Source organism: Phalacrocorax aristotelis, chromosome Z (genome assembly GCF_949628215.1).
Source record: "Phalacrocorax aristotelis chromosome Z, bGulAri2.1, whole genome shotgun sequence".
Lineage (NCBI taxonomy): Eukaryota > Metazoa > Chordata > Aves > Suliformes > Phalacrocoracidae > Phalacrocorax > Phalacrocorax aristotelis.
Window position 1 is genome coordinate 13,484,813 of NC_134311.1, and position 13,190 is coordinate 13,498,002.

The following is a 13,190-nucleotide window of genomic DNA, read 5'->3' on the forward strand; positions in this document are numbered from 1 at the left end:
GAGATGCGGTCTGAGCACCTCCAGGTTCCCCTACACCAACGAGGCACAACATAGCTTCCCCATCTCTGGGACATGCCTGTAAGAATCACACCAGCTTTATGGCTGTCTTCCTACGTCAGAGATCTATGGCATAAACATAACTCCAATTCACCATTTACATTTTATTCTGGAAAAGCTGCAGTGTTGTCAGCCAACATCTAAACCAGATTAGGAGAAATAGGGTTTTCTGTATCTTGGAATAAGTTTTGAGGTTCTCCTTAGAATACAAAGCCAATACAAAACCAGAAAACAAGGATGCTATTTCCCGAAGTCTTATTTGACTTAGTGCCTTTATATCAAGACAAGTACCCTACCTGCTCAAATGACATTTCCCTAGTAGAACGGGACACAAAACATACCAGAAAGTCCCTGACTGGGGCAGGGGTAGGGGTGTTGGTGGGGAGGGGAGCACCCGTAAATGGCTAAACAATTCTGCTAAATTTGTGAGCCATCTTGCTTATTCCTTAAATCCCTTACATTTTAGCCTTGGCTAAAATAAACCAAACCAAGTTCACCTTAAAAAGATTTATAGCACTAGAAATATTTGTAGCCCCCAAAATGTATAGATTCACAATTCTTCCTGCATTTTTTTAAGCCTTTATGGAAAAAGAAAAAGCACTGTGAGAAGAAGCGTATTTATTGGTGGCTAAAATAAATCCCAAACTCCAAATTAAAATATATGCTAGCTATTTTTAGAGTGTATGAAGTTGGTTCCTCTGTGCACTACTGACAACTCAACTCTCTAATTCCTATACAGACCTAATCTATTTAATATTTTTCATTTTTAAGGTGCACACACACACGCACAGAAACCCAGTCATGTTGCCTCTTCCTCACCAAGCCTGAGGAAATTTAAACCCCCTCAAAACTGAAACGATCAGGCTTTGGAAAGCAAGAGCAATGTAAGAGAGTAATCGTTCATGTTACAATCCAAATATCACTTATTCTTACACACACACACATATCAAAGGAAGTGACAGCTACAAAGAGTAAAGTGGAAAAAGAGGGTTTTTTACAAAGGGTTTACGGAAAACAAACTTGAAGGCAGGGTGGGGAAAGAAAGAAAAAGTAAACCACAGTTGCAAAACCCTGGTTGACTGAGATTACAATAAATATATGCACAAAAGCTTAATATAATGACATCTTCAGACCCAGCTGGACACCTAATCCACATGGGAAGACTACTGCCTTCCCTGTAAAATTTCAGTTATAAAAACACCTTGCCAATCTAGCAGGAGAGCTGCAGTTCTCCCCAGGAGTACCTCCTGTCCCATAAAAAGTGCTGCAGTGGCATGGCCCTGCACTGGAAAGGGAAACAATATCTTACTTTAAACAGAGGGATGAGATCCAGGACACTCTGTGCCTTGTACAGAGAGCATCAGAGTATCTCTTCTATGCATTTTCAGAGTCCACAGGAAGAAAAGAGCAGGCCCACTTATCTTGGCCTGCCCAGCCAGAAATGTGTTAAGATTCCATTATAATTTCTTGTGCTTTTGCTACACAGCCATGTAAGCCACATGGGCAAGTGCGAGTCTGCTGAGCAGTTCATAAGTTCACCAGAGAACTCCACAGACCTGACCATTCACATATAGAAAATGCCATCTTCCAAGGGTCAAAAGCACTATCACAAAACTCAAATCCAGGTCATTTAGGCCACACAACTACTTAAAACAATGACAGGCAGGAGCTTTCTCCACACAAGCCCCCCACCCCCACCCACCCCCTTTCTTTAACTGATGGAGTCTTATCAATATTCTCAGTTCCCTTCAAAGTTTGGAAACCTTCTGTTCTGATCAAGACCTGCTTCAGGAAAGGTCAACACAAAGACATCAGGAGACTGGAAATCGACAGGTTTGGAACAGAAACCATTGCAAATTCACCCAGAAAAAGGCCCCTCAACGGCTTCATTTCAAAACCTGTAGGTGGTTTGTCAAAAGGACTCCAAACAAAGACAACGTCAGCTCAGCTGCAAATACACCCCCATTCCTAGTCTCTCTGGGGAGAAGAAAAAGGAGACAGTGATTAGCTACCAGGTTTCTCCAGTCTACTGCAAACATTTCCTTCACCAAAACCTGGGGGAGCTGTTTCGGTTTTTTAATCAGCCTGGCACTCCTGGAGATCAACCTTTTATTACTTTCTAAAGAACAATGATCAAACTCCATTAGTTAAAGCAGGTAATTATTAAACAGAATTTGCTTAAAATATCAGTCAAGAAATATTAGCATTTATTAAATAACTTGAAAAGAACAAGCTGCCAAGCTATTCAACAAGGTACAAAGGTGTATACATGGCTGTCAAAAGTGGCAACCATCAGCAAATGACCCATCAGGTATTTTTGAAATCTGTTGTTTAGCAGTTAAGTTGTGGGAAAAGACAAACATGACACTGAACATAGCTGGTTGAAAATAGGCAAACAAACAAAAATCAGTTCTTCACCCAAAGGAGACACTGCTGTGCCAGGTGATGTTACAGGTTTTTTTCCCCTTACCCTCTAAGCAGGGAATGCTACAGCTAATGAAGACTAGAAGACTGAGTATTTTCCTCTCTCTCATTACCCCTCACACACCCGATTTGTTTGGGGTGGAGGTTTCAGATGTAGGCTTAAAAGAGAGATCTTAACAGTGCAGCTTGGAAGCTCTCATTAGATAGTGGTGCTAACGATCCTTACCCTAAATTCAGCCTGAGAAGCCAAAGAGGAAAAACAATCCCAGACCACAAACTGTTAACACAGTTTTCAAACTAGGAAAAGACCCTAAATTCAAGTTCGAGCTCTGCACTACCTTTATGTATGTAGTACGTAGAATAAAATAAAAAAAAGTGAGACATCCCACATGAAAGCCTTTCACATTTTCCTACCTGTTAACACACCAAAGCCGCTCAGCTCTTCAGATAACAAAACTGGCACCTGACTGCCCACTTTTGTGGAAACTCCAATAACTTGCTTTTTTTAAGGCAATGATAAGATAAAGGCTACAGAAGACTTGCTTTGTGAATTTTCACAAGTTAAGAAATTTTCACTCGAGTTTGGGACTTTTTTGCTGCTAGGGTAGGCAGTAACTTTCTGCTACGCAGATAGAATGACACATCTCCCAGCAAAGTTTTAAGCAAATATAAAACTGTTCTTGCAAGACTTTTTTTTGCACCACTGAGGAACACGACTTCCACCCAATCCCACACCCTCCTCAACGACAACAGCGACAAAATGCTGGAGCTACTTCAAGCACTGCAGGGTACTTGCTCTACACCACAGCTGACCGGCCCTGATACCACCCCAACAACAGGTTCTTGTACAGCCCTACTCCTCTAGATGTGGTCTTGGAGATGCAACCCAAGCCAGCTGGGCTGCATACGCTCAAGAAGACATCAAAGTGTTGCTTTGTTTTGGTTTTTTTTTTTTTTTAAACAGGACACAGGGAACCCCTCTTTTCCCTATGACACTGTTCGGATTCACTGCATCAGAACAAGCCATAATTCAGTCACCTCCAGGAACCTCGGCTGCCACAGCAGCCGGCGGGGAGACCCAGCTATTCCTTCTCCTCTCCCTGGCATCAGCCCAGGTTTGAAAGGTTCAAATTCCAGGCAGGTTGTGGCTCCTCTAAGCCATCGAACTTTTTGGCAGATAAGGGCACCCCGGGACGGCTCCGCTGGGAGCCACCGACCACCCCGGCAGAGCCTGCCAGGCTGGTGGGTGGTTCACAGCAGATCCGTGTGGGGTGGGCAGGGGCAGTACTGGATCAGGGCAAGCACCCGCGTTGCCGCACAGGAGTGTGCAGTGCCACCCCTCCGATTTTTCATTATTATTGTTAGAAATGTATCATTATTCTTAGTTTTAGCGTTCCTTCCTTTAGTTTTAGCGTTCCTTCCTTTAGTTTTAGCGTTCCTTCCTTTAGTTTTAGCGTTCCTTATTAGAAATGTTATTGCTAGAATGGTTCTTACTATTGTTAGAATGTATTATTATAGAATTTGCTATGAATAGCAAAATTTTTAGTATTGTTGTTGTTTGACCTTTTTATTATTGGCACGTATTATTACCAAGAGTAGAATTTTTAGCATTATTGCTGGTTTTAGACTTTTTTTTTAAGAATTTATAATTATTATTAGAATTTTTAGTAGTACTGTTGTACTGTTGTTAGGCTTTATTATTAGGGTTTATTATTCTGACTAGAATTTTTATTACTACCATTGCTATATTTTAGCAGAATATATTATTTTTGCTGTTGGAATTTGTTGTTAGCAGCAGTAGTAGCGGCACCGTCAGAAACGATGTAATGCCCCCGCACCCCCGGGACGCGGCGGCCGTTCCCAGCCGGTCCGGCACCGTCGACACCCGCCGCGGCCTGCCCGGCTCTCCGCACCCCCCGGGCCCGGCCCGTCGCCCACTCCGGCTCCCCGCTACCCCTGGCCGCCCTTACCCTCGCACTGGTAGCCGGCCAGCCCCCAGATGAAGTCGGTGCAGTAGTGGCAGAAGGTGGGCTTGGTGAGGGTCACCCTGCGAAAGCCGTGGCCCGGCGCGCTGCTCCCCCCTGCCGCCGCCGCCGCCACCAGCGCGGCACGGCCCCGCCCGCCCAGCACTGGGCTGGAGGCCGGGCTGCCGCCGCGCAGCGAGCGCATCCCCTCCGCCATGCCCGCTCCTCGCGGCGCGGCACCGGCCGCCGCTCGCCTTCGCTTCCGCCCGCGGCGGCTCGGGGCGGGCGGGGGCGGTGCCCCGGCAGGGCCTCGGCAGGCGGCGCCGCGCTGCCCCCTGCCGGCCGCGCCGCGGCACCGCGCAGCCCTCGCCGCGGGGCGGCACAGCCATCCCGCCGCCGCCTCGAGGGCCGGCCGCCGTCCCGCGGGCCGTCGCCGTTCCGCCCCTGGCCCGGCGTTCTTGCTGCGGGCTCGGCTTCCCCTGAGGGGTCCCCGCTCCCGGCAGGTGCGAATGAGGGGACTGAGAGCGCCCTCAGCAAGTTTGCAGATGACACCAACTTGGGCGGGAGCGTTGATCTGCTCGAGGGTAGGAAGGCTCTGCAGAGGGACCTGGACAGGATGGATTGATGGGCCGAGGTCAGCTGTAAGAGGTTCAACAAGGCCAAGTGCCGGGTCCTGCACTTGGGTCACAACAACCCCAGGCAACGCTACAGGCTTGGGGAAGAGTGGCTGGAGAGCTGCCCAGCAGAGAAGGACCTGGGGCTGTTGGTTGACAGCTGGCTGAACATGAGCCAGCAGTGCCCAGGTGGCCAAGAAGGCCAGCAGCATCCTGGCTTGTATCAAGAATAGTGTGGCCAGCAGGAGCAGGGCAGCGATTGTGCCCCTGTAATTGGCACTAGTAAGGCCACACCTTGAACACTGTGTTCAGTTTTGGGCCCCTCAGGACAAGAAGGACATTGTGCTGGAGTGAGTCCAGAGAAGAGCAGTGGAGCTGGTGAAGGGTCTGGGAACAGGTCTTATGAGGAGCGGCTGAGGGAGCTGAAGTTGTTTAGTCTGGAATGAGGAGGCCGAGGGGAGACCCTATTGCTAGAGCTACCTGAAAGGAGGTTGTAGCGAAGTGGGTGTTGGTCTCTTCTCCCAAGTTACTAGTGATAGGACGAGAGCAAATGGCTTCAAGTTGCACCAGGGGAGTTTAGGTTGGATATTAGGAAAAATTTCTTCACTGAAAGGGTTGTCAAGCATTGGAACAGGCTGCCCAGAGAGGTGGTGAAGTCACCGTCCCTGGAGGTGCTAAAAAAAGTATAGGCATGACACCTCAGGGCATGGTTTAGGAGGCCTGGTGGTGTTGGGTTGGCGGTTGGACTTGATGATCCTAGAGGTCTTTTCCAACCTTAACAATTCCATGAATCTATGAACTACGGGTGGGGCACAGAGGTGCAGGTGAGCATGGGGGAAGAAGGTGGGATGGTGTCAAAAAATGGGCTTCTTCGCGGCTGCGCGGGGGGTAACATGCCTTAGAGGGACGGGTGTATGTCAGTGCCCCGCTCCCTGCCAGTGCCTTGCCATCAGTGGCAAAGCCAGAGGAAGAAACATTGAGGCAGGGAAGAAAGACCTGCTTGTGAGAAGAGCTCATCACAAACAGGGAGTGGGTTCAGTTTGTAACTTAAAACCGTGAAGCTTGAAAAGACCTCCAGTTTACTCTCAGTTACTATGACATGAAACTGGATAGTTTTGCTACCCCAGCCTCATCCGATTTTGGAGTGTGCAAAGCCCCAGTCCAAGAAGTTTTCTCACAATATGTTATGAGAAGAGGGTTTGCTGTAGATTTTGCTTTCTACTCTCAACATCTCTGCCTTTATTAGAAAAGATTCTACCTAGTAGTCTCTCTCCACAGTAACACTTTTTTTTTCTTGTCCTTCATGTTCACCTTCTTATTGCTAGTTTTGAAAATATTTACACACTGGAATGTTTCCGTGTTGCTAGTCTCCTCCTCTGCTTCTGAAATGCCTTTGTTTCTTTGTTGTTACATTAGGCAAAGTGTCATGGCTGGAGTAGGCTGGGATGAGAAAGAAAGCTATGCCTTTGGATTTTGTGTATATAGATGCATGCTGTCCATATCTCCACTTGTCTGATTGGGTCCTAGATCTCAGCTTTGTATTAAGTGAGAATCTCCACTGAGCTCCCTGAAATGATGTCCAGGTACCTTCATTAAGCCATGACAAGCAAGGAAAACATAGTTTAGATTTTCATCCCAGACTTTTTGTATTTTGTAGTACAATTATTTGTATTTTGGGGGAAAGGTTTAATAAACCATCCTATCATCTTGTAGACCAACACTGAAATCCTTCTAAAATTTCTTGGCATCTTCCAGTTGCTACTAATCTTACATTACTCCAAATTGTTAATATGAATGTATTTATGACCAGAAGCAAGAAGGATTTGACCAGTTCAAACAGAAACAGTAAAAATAACTTAGAGACTAAAGAAAGTATGGTATGTTTTGTTATGGTTGGAGAGCGAGCAGTTAAGATACAAAAGCTTTTAAATATTTCTAATTGCTCCTACAAACATGATTTAGAAAACATACCTAAAATACTATAGGGCTTTATGGAGTCCCAAATATATAGGAGAATGGTAAAGAGGGAAGCAGTTAGAAACCCTTTCCCTTAAAGACGTGTGCCTGCTGAATACAATGAATGAGTCAAAGCACATAATGACAGGTCTCATCTTCCACAAACTCAGTGCCACTTTGGTCTTTGTGAAGATAATAGAGCAAGGCCTCTTGGGATATGTTTCTGGGCACATGGAGGACAAGACAATGATTAGGGACAGCCAGTATGGACTTGCCATGGCTCAGTGATGCCTGACCAGCCTGATTGCCTTCCATGACAAAATGGGTAGATCTGTGTAGGCAGGGAGGCCGGTGGAACCTTGACTTCAGCAAGGTTTATGACATGGTCTCCCACAATATTCTCATATGCAAGCTGGAATATTGTGATCCAGCATGGGTCAACAATTAGATGGGTAAAAACTGTTTGAATAGTTGGGCTCAGCAGGTAGCAGTTAATGGGTAATACTTGAGCTCTGCCTGGAGGCTGGTAACAAGAGGAGTACTGCAGGGATCTCTCCTGGGACCTGTCATGTTTAGGGTCTTTATCAACAACATGGAGAAGGTGACGGAGAGCACTGTTGTCAGGGTTGCACATGACACCAAACTGGGGAGAACAGTCATTACACTGCCATCCAGAGGGACCTGGACAGGTGGGAGAACTGAACAGATGGGCAGGGGGGCAGTGCTATGGAAAAGGTCCCCGGTGTCTTCGCTGACAATGAGGTGATATGCGCCAGCTGTGCACTCTGTCAACCACCAGGGTAAACAGCATCCTAGGCTGTTCAGGAGAACAGCTAGTAGACTGAAAGGATTTTCCCTGTCTCCTCAGCACTCATTAAAGTATTGCATACATTTGTGAGCCCCAATACAGGAAGCACATTGACAAACTGGAGCAAGATCAGTGGAGCCACCAGGATGGTCACGGGCTGGAACACTTATCCTGTGAGGAGAGGCTGGGGGACCAGGACTTACTCATCTTGAAGAAGAGACAGCTTCAGGGGCTCCTCATAGCATCCCCTTAGCACAGACACAGATGTTTTCAAGAAAATGGAGCAAGGCTTTTTACAGTGGTGCATGCTGGGAGGACAAGAGACAAAGGGCAGAACTTCAAACAAGGCATTCGGGCCAGATATAAGGAGAAACCATTTCACCCTAAAGGCAGCCAAGCAGAGGAGCAGGTTACCTGGAGAGCTTCTGCCATCTCCATCCTTGGAATTTTTCAAGACATGACTGGATAAGCCATGACCAACCCAGTCTGACGTCATGGGTGACCCAGATTTGAGCAGGAAAATTAGAGTATGTGACCTCCTGGGGTCCCTTCAAACATGAATTATCCCATGACCCTGTGATTCAAAATGCAACACCTAGCCATTTCAAATATGAATGGACCTCAACATACACACAAATACTCTCTCTTTTAGAGATCTGGCTATGTTGTCAGTTGCTACAAGCTGATATAGTTCCTTGAGTTTTATCTCTGTGCACCAGCTGAGAGTGCAGACGTTCACAGAGGACACCTGAATTCAAAGAGACTACAGGTACTTTTACATTCCTGTTGAACATGGAGAAAGGGAAACTGAAACTAACAAAAGCAGTCTGTCATGCTGTTGTCTGCTTGCCTCAACTCCCACATAGTCTATTTCAGTGCTTTGAAACAGAGTTTGACTATATCATGCCAAAAATTGTATTTAGATTCAAAGTGCCAGTGGATTTTTAGATGGAGTTAAGTGCTGTTTGCCAGATTTGTTCTTGGGGACATTCCTCCTTGTTTAGGAGAGGAAGCCCCTTCCCTATGTGCGTAGCCCATGTTGTATTCTCAAGACCTCTTGTCTTGTTCTCTTCAAGAACTTGTCTACAAAGCATCTTGCCTCACCTGTTCCATTGGCCTGTCCTGCCTTTCTTTTCTACATAGACTGTCCTCTTGAACTGCCTTTCTTTCATATGGATCCAGTAGTACTTCCCCTCTCAAGAGACAGAGGCCCGAGGGTTGGAAAGCTGAAGCTCATGTGGACAAATTTTTCCTGTGATTGGGGAAAAGCATTATAAGGGCATCAGAATTTGTCCCGGTTTCAAAAGCCTGAGGAAGTAATCAATACATCCTTTTATAGCAATGTGAAAGTGCATTCAATTAACAAATAATTCATAAACGTTACTGCATCATCTGCCAATGCAGGCTAGTCACAGGGTTTCCTTCCTAGAAGTAACCTGTGGCATGGTAGTTTTTACTGTTAAGGTGTAAATGAACATGTGAGATTTTGGCTATTTTTTCATATCTGGCTCCTCAGATACATATTTGTATGCTGTAACACATAGGTATGTGTGACCTATACTTGTTGTGCTTTAACTTCCCTTCTTTATCTCTAAGCAACCAGTCAAAACAACCTAAACCGTCTGATGATTGCCTTCAAATGAGTCTGCCACTGCCTCTGCTACCAGCAGCCACGGAACATGGCAGCAGTTGAAGCCATCCTTTCCATTTCACATGTGTAGCAGGGAAGCGGTCCCAGACAGTAGAAAAGAGTGAGGTAAAGAATTATTATCAGAGCTATTGCTCTCACATTTATAAATGTGATAGCTCAATAGAGGGATTTTATATCAGTTCCTGACTCACAGCTGGTCATCTTAACTCCAAGTTTTCTACTGCCTTTATGCCTGCACTCAGGATACTCATCCAAAAACAGAAGAATGATAAGATAGCTGGAAGCAAATCCAGCTTTTGGAAGTGATTTCAGCTTTTGGGGTTGGGGGGTTTGCCTGGTTTTTGTGGTTTTTTTTTAAGCTATCACAAGTGTTATTTATAAGGAGGGCATATGCTGATCTTTATAAAGCAGTGATAGTTAAAGTCCTTTTGAAGAAGAAACAGCAATTTGCATGAGCCAAAGAGGATAAAGTTATGCAACTAGCATAACTGTCTGCAGTCTCACAATGGCAGGAACATGTGCAACTAAAAAGAAAAAAGCAGCTGCCTGTTTTCGAAGCGTCAAACCAGAAAACCAGCCAGACGAAACAGTTTGAGGTGGCTGGATCATACATAGCAAAGCATGCAAAAGGACTGCTGCTGGTCAGGGTCACAGACCTAGTGATGTGAAGCTGAAACTTAATATATTTATATGAAGTTGGGCAAGTACTATTTGTCTCCAACAGTTCTGCTGGGACAGAATTATCACTCGTTTTAAGCAGCAGCATGTTCTTGGCTGGCAGCTCACTATGGTAAAGGTGTGCTAGGTTCTCTGGATCAGGCTATCTGTGTGATAATTGACAGAGGTCAAAGGATTGCCTTTGTTGAATATTGCTTAGTGGGTCTTCCAGTCTTTATATATATATATGTTTTTATATAAATGTATAGGTATATATAAAATGGTGAGATATCCATCATGTCTCAATGGTCTGTTTCAAAAGATCTGCAGAGATCTCCAAGCTGCAGGAAATATGAAGGATTTTTGTTCATGCAGGAATTGTTGCTCTACAGATGGATAACTGAAAGAGGGAACAAACAGGAACAAACTACCACTTCTTAGATACACTTTCTTTTTTTAAATAAAGTGCCACACAGATGAAAACAGGCAAAATTCTAAAATCTTCCATTTTCTATGTTTCGACAAGATTAGTGAAAAGGGTCAAAATTTAATGCCTCCGAAAAGATCATTTACTTAGTTTTATACCCAGCTAAACAATTTGCAGTACTTTGTATACTATAACCTCATTAAAGTCAAGTAGTTACAAGTCTAAGGCAGGCAATACGGAAAAATCCTCATTTTTACAGTTTCCTGGCTTGGTAGAAGTGTGTTGTATAAATTGAGCAAGCTTTACATCTTAGGTGTTCTGAACCTTTTGTAACCTTCTTATACTCCCTATATCTAGATTATAATCATTGAGATTATAATCAATGATTCATTTAGATATGAACATACTGTGACAGGTAGAAAGCCTTTGATACAACTAAGAAATGCAAGTTCTGGTACATTACGCCCCATTTATGTACAGGATTAAATGAGTTTTATGTGCTGTCAATAGCACATCATATTTTTATCCTTTAAATAATAGAGTAAATTGTACCAGTGCTTTCTCAACACTCAGTACAATGAAATCCAGTTATTCAACTCTTTCATGAAGCAATTTGTTTGTAAGCAAGCTGCAAAAAAAACCTGAAAATAAATAATCAGGTCAGATTCAGGCACAGGGAGGATTATAAGGGTATAAGGGGTATATGAAGGGTATGTAAATAGGGGTGTATAAACATGGGATTAGAGGGTGGAAAGCAGATGGAGCCATGGTGTTCTCAGTGCCCAGTGAAAAGATGAGAGGCAATGGGCACAAACTGAAATAGCGAAAATTCCATTTTCATCTAAGAAAAAGGTTTTTTTTACTGTAAGCATGGTCAAACACTGGAACAACCTGTCCAGATAGGTTCTGGACTCTCCATCCTTGGAGATACTAAAAACCCAGCTGGACACGGCCCTGAGTCACCTGCTGTAGGTGACCCTTCTTTGAGTGGTGGGTGGGATAGATGACTCCACAGAGGTCTGTCAGCCTTTGGCACATCTGTGTCCTGTGAGGCAAGTTTGACAGTGAAGAGAGTCAAGACTGGCAGTCCTTCTTTTGACTGCGACCCCTACTGAAGCAGTGGGATGAAACATGGCAGCCTAAAATAGGTAGGAGCTTCTTGAAAAAATGGACTCCTGGCCTTCCAGTTTCCTGGTTTCTTGGAGAGCTCCAAACACCTTCCTCTACTCACAGAACAGGGATGAGAGCCATTAGCTTCCCAAATGCTAAATTGCTGTTTCTATATAAAGTTTTCTTTACATATTGGTGAGGTGTGAAATCCAATGGTATGCCATGTCACAGCTCAGTTGTGAGCAAAAGCCTTTCCGAGCTTAGCTGGATCTTCTACATTGTTGACTTCTATTTTCTGAATTTCTTTTCCTGCCCCTAGGCATTGAAAGAGAGGTATGACATGAAGTATATGTGGGAAAGGAAAATTTAAAATGAACTGTGGCTTCTAAGGATGAAGAATTTAAACCACAGGCAGGTATTTGAATGGGTCCTACTGTTGGCAGCCAGTAAGAAGTAAGGGCTATGGGGGGGTTTAGTTTGGTTTAAGCAAACGCATCAGTATTTGGAAATTGAGGGATAATCTGGTAGAAATGGCTCATGAAGTATCAGCTTCCTAGGCAAGAGAAGTTTCAGATTTGTAGCTTTTACACATCTCCACAGTTTAAGTTGGTGATGTCTGAACTAAAAGCAAATCCTGATGTTTATTTAAATGGGATACCATTTTCTTTGCAAAAATCTCACAACTGAAGAGACAAGGAAAATATTAGATCACCTTTTTGCGCTTGATGGCCTGCAATGGAAAGCAAAAGAGAAATGCGACTTCTCATACCTACACTACAAAAAATGATTAGTAAGTAGCTAGCATTTAATTAGTTTTCTTTTAGCCTCATAGTAGCTCTACAGCTTACTTTCTGAAAAAAAAGTCTTTAAAATAGTTGTTCTGATCACACTAGAAATAAATCAAGTGCAGTCTTTTTGGTTAAAAGCACCAACTGCCCCTGAGTAAGAGAAGCAAAAGCTCAGATATGGAAAGCCAACACAAAGTTCTAGCTCAGTTTCAAGTTATGCAGTAAGATAGCTGGCATGTCTTTCAATATTTGATTTGATTCTTTATATAGCCAGATTAAGAGATTATACCTTTTCAAAAAGGGTTTTAATAAAGAACACATTAGACTACACAAGATTTTTAAAAAAAGAGGGAAATTAAAATGTCTATCCTCTCGAACTCCAGAAAATAAATTATATATTATATTATATGTTAATTTTTATATATAAAATATTTCATTCCACACATAGGTACAGACACTTAAATCAGAAGATAGTCCTTCAGTTTAAATACATCAATCTCCTGTGAGGAAAAAACCTACAGAGATAACATCAATTAATACGGCTTTATTTTTACAAAATCTTTATAGTCAGCCCTGATAAGTGTTTAACAAAAAGTTAGAGACACTTATCACAGGCAGACATAACTGCAGAACTCATACCATATTTTAGCATATATACTTCTTGCTATCTCAGGAGCTTCTCTGGTTCTGCTAACAAAGCTTGAGACTTGTAAACAATAAACCAAATCAGAGCT

At 43.8% G+C, this 13,190-nt stretch overlaps 1 protein-coding gene across 1 annotated transcript in view; it reads right to left on the bottom strand.

Moving 5' to 3' along the window:
• DGKQ (diacylglycerol kinase theta) overlaps positions 1–4,706 on the bottom strand; it is a 96,047-nt gene extending 91,341 nt beyond the window's left edge. The window contains exon 1 of the mRNA XM_075078487.1: positions 4,452–4,706. Within this exon, the coding sequence (XP_074934588.1) occupies positions 4,452–4,662 (211 nt within the window). The 5' untranslated portion in view covers positions 4,663–4,706. The remainder of the gene's footprint in view (positions 1–4,451) is intronic.
• Positions 4,707–13,190: the final 8,484 nt, after the last annotated feature.